Source organism: Penaeus monodon, chromosome 40 (genome assembly GCF_015228065.2).
Source record: "Penaeus monodon isolate SGIC_2016 chromosome 40, NSTDA_Pmon_1, whole genome shotgun sequence".
Lineage (NCBI taxonomy): Eukaryota > Metazoa > Arthropoda > Malacostraca > Decapoda > Penaeidae > Penaeus > Penaeus monodon.
Genome location: NC_051425.1, coordinates 12,915,726 through 12,925,725, shown reverse-complemented (window position 1 = coordinate 12,925,725; position 10,000 = coordinate 12,915,726). Strand labels below are relative to the sequence as shown.

Here is a 10,000-nt window from a genome sequence, read left to right as displayed (position 1 = left end):
ACCTGCAAGGCGGAGGAGAACACCTGCCCACACAACTTCTTCAAGTGCAACTCGGGCAGGTGCATTCCGAAGCAGTGGGTGTGCGACTCCGACAACGATTGTGGCGACAACTCAGATGAGGTGAGTTATTGTTGTTGCTGTTGATGTTAATATTGTAAATGGATTACCTTTTATTTTATTTTTATTTATTTATTATTTTTTTTCATTAAGTAAATTTTTTTGTGATTTTTTTTTTTCTTTTTTTCTAGCATTGTAAAAGTTAAGAGATCGATTGATTGATTTTTTTTTTCTTTCTTTCTTTCTTTTTATCTTTATCTCTTTCTTTCTCAGTTTATTAGAATTTTACAAGAATGTTAGTAATGATAGGAAAAGAAGGGGAGTGAGAGAGGAGAGAGAGGAAAGATAGGTTGAAATTGATAGGATGGTGTGAGAAGAAAGTTCAGAAGAAAAGAAATACATACAGGAGTCAAAAGGATCTAAAGAGAGGAGTTGTTTAAAGCTTTATTCTGATAGAGTGGAAGTGATAGACAGAAGTAGAGAAAGGATTAAGCTCAGAAAATAGGATAGATACAGTAGATGCAGGTAGTAGGAGGATTTCAGAAGAAAATTTTATAAAAGGTAGGAAAGATGTGTGAGAAATATGAAAACATTGTGAAAGAATCGTTTCTCTTTTATGTACCATAATTCAGGATGGGAAGGAATGTGGCCACAAGTCATGTGAACCACCATCCTGGCAGTGTAAAAATGGCCAGTGCATCGCACAGAGCTGGCGCTGTGACTTCGACAACGACTGCGGCGACCACTCGGACGAGGACGGTTGCCAGTATGCGGAATGCCCGGAAAGCACTTTCAAGTAAGAAATATAGGAAGTATAAGTTACTTGGTTACCTTTGTCCTGTCCTCTAATCTTCCATGTATTTTTTCTTTTCTTTCTTCCATATTATTTTTGTTTTTCATCTCTTCTAGTCTGTTGAATGTCATTCCACCAGTAGTCAAGGTTGTACTAACTGAACTCTACTTGTCATTTTTTATGGGGGAGAGGGAGGGGGTGCTAACATTTTGGTATTGATTCTCATAAAGTGTTATCTGTGCCCATTTTCTCAAAGTCAGGGTGTGAAAAGTCCTTAGACAAAGTCAGGGAAAGAAGAGTTCCCTCTTAGGCAAAGTCTACATAAAAGTGACTCCTTTGTTGTGCTTTGATGTGTTGGCAATTCTGAAACTCAACATTTTCGTTCACTTACTAGGGGACAGTAGTGAAAGTGACTTACAAAGTACTATTACTGTTTACTAAGTGAGTCTCTTTTCTTATAATAATAGCTTTGAATCAGAAGAGAAAGATGTTATGTTGCCTAGATTTATTTAATTATATTCAATTTTTGCAGGTGTGCAAATGGCCGGTGCATTGAGCCCCACTGGAGATGCGACATGGAAAACGATTGCCGTGATGGTTCAGATGAAGTTAATTGCACCTCGTCAGCAAAACCAGGATGCAGAGGTGTGGTGATATAACATTTATTAGCAGGCTATGTGCACAATGACTTCTCTGCAGTTGTGAGAATACATTTCATCTTAGAAGCTAGTATACCATTTTAGAAATCTGAAATGTAGAAACTCCTTTGGTGAAGATGATAATATGATTGTTATCTAACCTTTTTTCCCTTAGGAAGAATCATTGACAGAAACAACAGTGAAGGTGCGGTTTTAGCATGTAATTTCAGGCACATATCATAGTTGTTTGGCCTCTTGGCAAGTTCTTTTCAGCCATGCTTGACTGCAACATACTAACCCATTCCTTGTATTGGAATTCAGCGAGCAGTCAGAATGGTTTGCACTGTGTCGACTGAAAGAGGACACTAGTAGTATCACATATAGCGCACTGTACTATTATACTTGCTATGTGTTATTCTCATGGCAAGATCATTATTTATTTTCACATGTGTAAGAAAAGCATCACCCTCTTACATCAACTTCTTAATTACCTCAGAGGTTTAGATTACAGATGGTGTTAGAAATGAAGACCTATTCCTTGGAAATCAGCTGTCTATACTTATTGTTTTTTGTCAAGTAATAGATAAAATAGCTTTTGTGCTGAAGAAAAAATCACAGGACGTATATATGCTGCTCTGGCAATATTTAAAAAAATATATATTTTATCTTTTTGATGTTCTATTTTATAGTGCTCTTTTTTTCCCCAACCATCATAGAACGAATTGGGAATTCAAGGAAGAATGAAGAGACAATTTGGTTTGAATTAATCAGGACTTTTGGTGTTTTTTTTATTTGCCAGAACAATTTAGTGTAACCTACACCTAAAAGTGTATCCCCAAAAAAATATTGATAGAATTTAAGATCATATATATATATATATATATATATTTTTTTTTTTACTACTTATTTACTTACAAATAAGTAAGGTTTCAACTGTGATTTAAAAAGTTGATTATTTTATTTAGCTATTTTAGGTATGATCTATTAGAAGCTCCTAAAATTTTTAAAATATAGCTTTCCTTTGCATATTTTCTTTTTCTGTTTTTTTTTTTCTACTTTGGAAGGGCAGTTTGGTGAAACAAAATTCATGGCTTGACAAGAAATTTGGAAGGCATTCCTCTGTATTCTGTGTGGGTCCAATATTTTGCTTTTGTACTCATCTTGCACATTATTGATATTATAATTCATGACCTAGGACCATTAAACCAGGGAGTCAGGTGATGGATTAACCTGGCAGCAAAAGTTTTGAACTCTCTCAGTAGGATTTTCTTGGAGATGTCAGTGTCTGTGAATCTCTGTGTCTTCATGTCCTTGGATGTTGCAGGTCTTACTAAAAGGCAGTCAATGCTGGAGTAAGCCTGTGCCTTAGAGTTTCATCTTCATGCTTTCTGTAACAGGTCCTTGTGCCAAAGCATGGCAGAACCATTTGTCCAACCAACATTTTTACCATGAAGCCGTTACATGCACAATCTAAGACTGTCATCTCAACTCGCTGAAGCTGATCCTAGCCATCAGGAGGCATGGGAAAGGGCCTAGCTAGTCATAACTTGAGCAGATTGATCAAGTCTGTCATGGGGGAGTCAAATGGGTTGGGTCCTAAACCTGATGAGCTGGCTGACCAAGAGGTACCTTTGTGATTGGCAATAGAAGATGGACGCTGCAGTGCTTCCTCCTGGGCACTAACCCTGCTCATTAGTTGATCAGTAGTCATGATAAAAGGGTTTTCAGCTGTTTGTTAAAATGCAGATTTATATAATTTCAGGGTTGATAAAATGGGTTCATAACCCACATTTATTTTTATCAGTTACCCCATTTACATATGACATATTTAGGGAAAGATAATCTATATACATAGCAGCTTGAAGACACGGGATCAACTGTTCGTCTTACTCCCTTGTACCACTATGAGATAGCAACTTCATTTAGGATTACTGTGTTTAGATGATGAGTACATAAAGAGTGATTAAAGACTTTTGAGAGCATGAAGATAATTACACAAATGGTTCTAAACACATTCCCAAGCTCACAGGTTTGCAATGAAACCTATTGCATACATTGTATATACATAAACTGCAAATTGCAACTCAAGGATGGAAGTTGAGCATGTGAGATGGAAGGCATTGTTTATATATATCAGGGGAATGTACAAATGAAAAGGAAATCACTTGCATTTTTATCATAAACCTATGCACATCGTATGCAATGTATGGTTTTGGAGTAAAGATTTTATGGTAAGTAATTTGATTTCACATATTAGCATCTCTTGATAAATGAGACATTCGGGGCAAGGGTTGACGGAAGTCCCAAACATGGTGATATTTTGACATTTTTGAAATACCAGTTTCAATATCGAGAAATGACATCTGTGCACATTAACACAGACATACACACAACATACACTTATACTTGCATTCACACTCACACTCACACTCACACTCACACTCACACTCACACTCACACTCACACTCACACTCACACTCACACTCACACTCACACTCACACTCACACTCACACTCACACACACACACACACACACACACACACACACACACACACACACACTCTCACTCACTCACTCACTCACTCACTCACTCACTTACATTTACATGCACAAGTACACCAACATGCCCCCCCCCTCACATGCACACATACATTCATTCATATGAATGTTCATACACAAGAATGAATAATTTTTGCTGTATTTTGATCCATATTTGGTCATTTGCATGGTAATGTTGATAGTGAAACTTTGATATGTTTAAGCAGCTTCATTATGTATTCACTTTTCAAGGAACAGACTTCACCTGTGCCAGTGATGGAAGATGTTTGCCAAACTCTTGGCGATGCGATGGTGACAAGGACTGTGGTGACGGCTCAGATGAGAGCAACTGCATGGACTACACGTGCGAGAAGTGGCAGTTCCAGTGCAAGAGTCAGCAGTGCATCTTCAAGTGGGTTGGGGATTTATGGAAATAACCTCAATTCCCTTTTTTTTTTTCTTTCTTTCTTTATCTCATTCATTCTTCTCTCTTCTTTTTCCTTTTTCTTTTTTTCTTTTCCCTCCTCTCCCCTACCCAGCCCAGCCCTTCCCTTCCCTGTCCTTCTCTTTTCATTCCTTTGAGGTGTCTTTATGATTAGGTAACATATATATTATTCAGATGCTTGATAAGTTTTATTCTGTTTAAACAAGCTTTATTTTGTTTAAATTTTATTATATTATTAATGTATTTCTGTTTATTAATTTTTGAGAAATTATACAAAAGGTGTGAGTATATATGATCAGCCATTTAACTAGATTGATATTTAAAACTATTTAAGGAACATATAACCTCACCTTTTAAATTTTTTCCTCCTCATTGAAGATTTTACTTCATTTCTTCAAAGAAAATTTTCCCCTTCTACAGGACATGGGTATGTGACGGAGAGTCTGACTGCCAGGATGGGTCAGATGAGACCAACTGCGAGAACGTTACAACCAGCACCATTGAGCCGTTTGTACCGACAGTACCCTCCTTCCCCACGTCAAACCAGAGTTGCTCGGCGCTCATGTTCCGTTGTGAGAACCTGCGTTGCATCCCATTCTGGTGGAAGTGTGATGGCTTAGATGACTGCGGTGATGGCTCTGATGAGGAGGGTTGCGCAATGCCTCATGTTAACGACACTGTTATTAAACCTGCGACGCCTGTACCCCGACCATCAACCTGTCCCTTGGTTAGGATCCCTATGTTGTGGTTTTATATATTTGCATTATATATAGATAAAGAGGTAAAGATGTAGATATAGTTATATATGTATGTATATATACATACATACATTTACAAACACACACACACATATATACAAATACACACACACATATATACAAATACATACACACACATATATACAAATACATACACACACACACACACACACACACACACACACACACACACACACACACAAATACACACACACACAAATACACACACAAAACACACACATACACACACACACACACACACACACACACACACACACACACACACACACACACACACACACACACACACACATATATATATATATATATATATATATATATATATATATATATATATATATATAAATGAATATATGAATATATGTCCATCTCATAATATATAAATATATACATATATTGATATAAATATATACATAAATACATTTTAATTGGGATGTTGGAGCAGCTTGTTTGTCACTGTGGAAATATCTGACTTTGATTTCCCCTCTTCTAACTCTCTTGGATTTAGTGCCAAATTTTTAGCGATCTTTAAATATGTAATAAAGTATCATTTTCTCTGTCTTTGTAAGGAGAAAAGCTTGAGGTGTTTTAGTCTCTCCCAGTAACAACACATGCTTGCATATCCATATAGATACACATACACATAGAAATACATACAGAAATATATACATTCAGAGGCACACATTCCTGATTGTATGTACATATCATCAGTGAATGTTTTTCCTCACTAGTGTCTATCCTCGCAATGTAACAAACCAGGGTTATACAATTTTTCCCTTCACCTTGACAGGATCAGTTCCAGTGTAGCAGCGGTGAGTGCATTTGGGAAACGTGGGTGTGCGACAAGGACAACGACTGCCCTGACGGTGAGGACGAAAAGAACTGCCACCAGTTTAACACTTGCAGTCTGCAGTCCGAGTTCAAGTGCAGGTACTCGGGTGGATGCATATCAAGTGGCTTGAGGTGTGATAGCAAGGAGGACTGTGCTGATGGGTGAGTGCTTTCTAGTTTTATTTTTTATTATTATTCGTGTGTATATATCTATATCTATCTATCTATCTATCTATAGACATACACATGTTTATATATATATATATATATATATATATATATATATATATATATATATATATATATATATATATATATATATATATATATATATATATATGTCTAAAGATTGTCTCTCTTATTATTGTTATATATATTTCTTTCTAATTATTCTTTTTTCTATTTCACTTTAAGGATTTTCTTTACATGTGTTGTAGATTTTTTCTTATGTGTGATATCTCCCTCTTCCCACCATTTCTCTTTCTCTCCATTTCTCTCTCTCTAACTCTCCCCCCCCTCTCTCTCTCTCTCTCTCTCTCTCTCTCTCTCTCTCCTCTCTCTCTCTCTCTCTCTCTCTCTCTCTCTCTCTCTCTCTCTCTCTCTCTCTCTCTCCCTCCCTCTCTCCCTCCCTCCCTCTCTCCCTCTCTCCCTCTCTCCCTCTCTCCCTCTCTCCCTCTCTCCCTCTCTCTCTATCTCTCTCTCTCTCTCTCTCTCTCTCTCTCTCTCTCTCTCTCTCCAGCAACTGTAAAGGAAATGTCAGAATTTAGGAATCATCAGTGGTAAACTGTCCAAATCAAGAATCTCTCCAGCCTGTGGTCTTGCACAAGGCATTCAGCACATTGTAAAAGACAAGTTAACTGCCTCCCTGAGTCACTGCAGATTTTGACATCCAGTTTACCTTCATCTTTATTGTTGTTGTTTTTTTTTCTCTCTTTTCTTTCTGAGTAATGTTGTAAGTAGGGTGTTGGTTAGGATTTTGCTTGTTTCATATTTTACCATTAGTTCTAATATCCACTGAACATAGGAAAAATGTTGTCTCAGACTTTGTAGAATAGGAGGACAAAGATAGTTTTTAATAGTTATCCTTACATTCATTATGTAAAATAGGAGGACAAAGATAGTTTGTAATAGTTATCCTTGCATTCGTTATACATTTTTAACCCAATGTCCGCGGGCTTTTTTGGCGGCCGTGCAGTCTGCTATATGGCTATATCAGTATGGGCCGCATCAGTAGAGATGCCACCCGCATACAAAGGGTTAAGAACACGGTCAGCCATTGAATATAGAAATAGTTTGTAAAGATATAATGATTTGAAATAGATGGATGATCTGGAAATTAGATTTCTTTATTTGTTTATTTGTTATTATTATTATTATTATTTATTTATTTTTATTTTTATTTATTTATTTTTTTTTAATTATTATTACTATTTTTCTAGTTCATTTTCCTTGATTTAAAAAATATTATTTTCACAGATCGGATGAAGAAGGGTGTCAGTCGTTGAAGCCCGAGGTGACTCAATGTCCAGATGGATTCTTCATTTGTGACGGAGGTAGCTGCCTTGAGTTATTCAAGCGCTGCAACGGAAAACAAGATTGCGTGGACCTTAGCGATGAGAAGAACTGTTCAACGGATACGCAGGTAAGCTGTGGTGGTGAGATTTTGCAGCAGCTGTCATTAGACTGGTGGTTCTGAAATAGTTTCAGGCCATGGATCGCCAACTTAATTTTGGGGGCCATTTGTGTGTGTAAACGTCTCTTGGAAAAAAGATTTTATGAATGATTATGAATAAACAAGAGACAGTCAGCATTGAAAGAGATAAGAGAGTATAGTCCCCCAAATATGGTTATGAAATGTTGAATGAATACAGAAACTTCTGTCCATAGGAGGCTTTCCTGATGAAACTAAAGATAGTTGGAGATTGACTGCAAGGAAAGAAAATGATACTGATGAAGAAGTCACATATAGCCATATCAAAATTAGGCCTCCCTGTATACTTACAAAAATTTGACAAGGAAAAGGGAAGAAAAAAAATATTTATAGACATTCTAGCAAATAGAATAGAGAATAAAGAGAAAATAATCTTTTATCAAATGACCTGGAGAATGAAAATAAAGTACTAATATTCTTTACATCTTTTCCTCAAAAGGCATACCAGGTGACAGATCTCACAGTGAAAGAGTTGACTAACGTGTCTGTGAGTGTGAAGTGGAGTGTAAATTTACCTGGAAACATCGAATACCAGCCGTCGATCATCGTTAAAGCAGCATTAGGAAACCACAATGCTTGGCAGAATAAGACGTGGACTGAAAATACAGTAAGTGTTTGTTTGTTTTTCCAATTACCTGGAGTATGAAATGCTGTATCTTGGGCAAGGAATGAGAACCGATGCAATGTGTTGTCATTTATTCTTCTTATTATTATTTTATTTATTTCTTTTTTCTTTTTTCTTTTTTTTTCTTGCTTGCTTGGTTGCATATTTAAGGTATGAACTTGTACAGCCAAGTTAATGATAGGATTGTTTGAAACAGATGTGTTGTGGGTTTTATTCAAGAATATTGTTATTATATATGTACCAGAGATTAACCCATTCGCCCCGGAATTTTTCGCTCGTCGCTCAGCGCCGCTCACGGTAATAGTTGCCAGCCGCAACGGGATTTTTTCTGGAGCGGCGTGGCGGCGCAAAGACCATCATATAATTTTTGCAGGAATCTATCCATAGATTTATTATGAAAGTTGGGTTTTATATAAGGGCAATGTGTAGAAACTTGTACTTTCCTCATAGTTTTTTCTAGGCATCTATTCGCCTTTGTATTGAGGAGATATACTGAATCGCTTCCAAGTTCTCTATACTATCAGATGACATCAACACTTTGATGCTAAAAGTTAGTGTTGTTTTTGAACGAGATGTAAAAGCAAGCCAAATATCATTTTGATACTCAGAAGTAGTGCATTGTCCATATAAGAGATCACACCATGTTTTTTATCACTTCATTCAACAGAAAAGGAAGAAAAGCAGAAGTGAATGTAGCTTCACTTTGATGTTCAAAAATAGCTTTGTATTGATATGTGATGTCACACTGTGTAAGTTTAGTTTTTTTTTTCTTTAGACTTGTAAGAGAGAATATACCTTCATACCTTCCATGGCTGCGATCGTTCTGCTGGAATGAGCCTTTGACTGACTTTTTATTCACATGACTAACCAATCAGATCACGCCATGTGACCTGATGCACCAATCAAAGCAATTACTAGTTTCCAGCCAGTCAGGTCAAGGTACATCATAATCATGCAATCTAGTGTGAACAAATCACATGATTACAAGTCATAAATAATTACGACAATTACATATGTCATAAATTACATACGTCACATAATTATCAACCAGACAAATAAGACTAGTATCAGAGCCAAGTATTAGGTTGAAAAAAATAATAAACAGTCAGTCTGTGGTCAGTCATCAAGGCAAAAATACGTGCCAAACGTTACGGGGCTCATAGATGCCATGGCAAGATTACATGCCAAACGTGTTGGCATCCATTGAGAGCATGGCAAGATAGATGCCAAACGGGGCGAATGGGTTAATAAAAGAATTTGGTAGTTATAAAAACTGTGCTGTGAGCCTTCAATATTTTCTTCATCTTAAAATATAAGTTGGCAAATGTAAGGCAGATTTTAAGCACACAAAACATCAGAATAAGAGAAACCACACCATCTAAGAGATTGGCTGAGCGCTTGGATCAGGGTTCATCTAACTTTGTCCGACTCTTTAACCAAACTCAAGTCAGGGATTCTCTCCCAGTTGGTCTGTTCTAGGCACACACACTGGACAGCTAGATGGATCATACCTAGGGAGTACTTTGTCATGATGCTGCTATTTTTGGCATGGGGAATGAGCCTTATAGTTTATGATCAACTT

The 10,000-nt window shown here is 36.8% G+C and overlaps 1 protein-coding gene across 3 annotated transcripts in view; it reads left to right on the top strand.

Moving 5' to 3' along the window:
• LOC119598170 (sortilin-related receptor-like) overlaps positions 1-10,000 on the top strand; it is a 44,185-nt gene that overhangs the window by 23,775 nt on the left and 10,410 nt on the right. The window contains exons 19-27 of one of the 3 annotated variants that reach the window (XM_037947808.1): positions 1-120; positions 690-853; positions 1,383-1,495; positions 1,664-1,693; positions 4,286-4,439; positions 4,893-5,199; positions 6,042-6,244; positions 7,559-7,724; positions 8,233-8,400. The exon at positions 1-120 is cut by the window's left edge and continues 66 nt beyond it. In XM_037947808.1, the coding sequence (XP_037803736.1) occupies positions 1-120; positions 690-853; positions 1,383-1,495; positions 1,664-1,693; positions 4,286-4,439; positions 4,893-5,199; positions 6,042-6,244; positions 7,559-7,724; positions 8,233-8,400 (1,425 nt within the window). Of the gene's footprint in view, positions 121-689; positions 854-1,382; positions 1,496-1,663; positions 1,694-4,279; positions 4,440-4,892; positions 5,200-6,041; positions 6,245-7,558; positions 7,725-8,232; positions 8,401-10,000 lie in introns of all 3 variants that reach the window. The other 2 variants (XM_037947810.1, XM_037947809.1) reach the window with 2 other exon arrangements.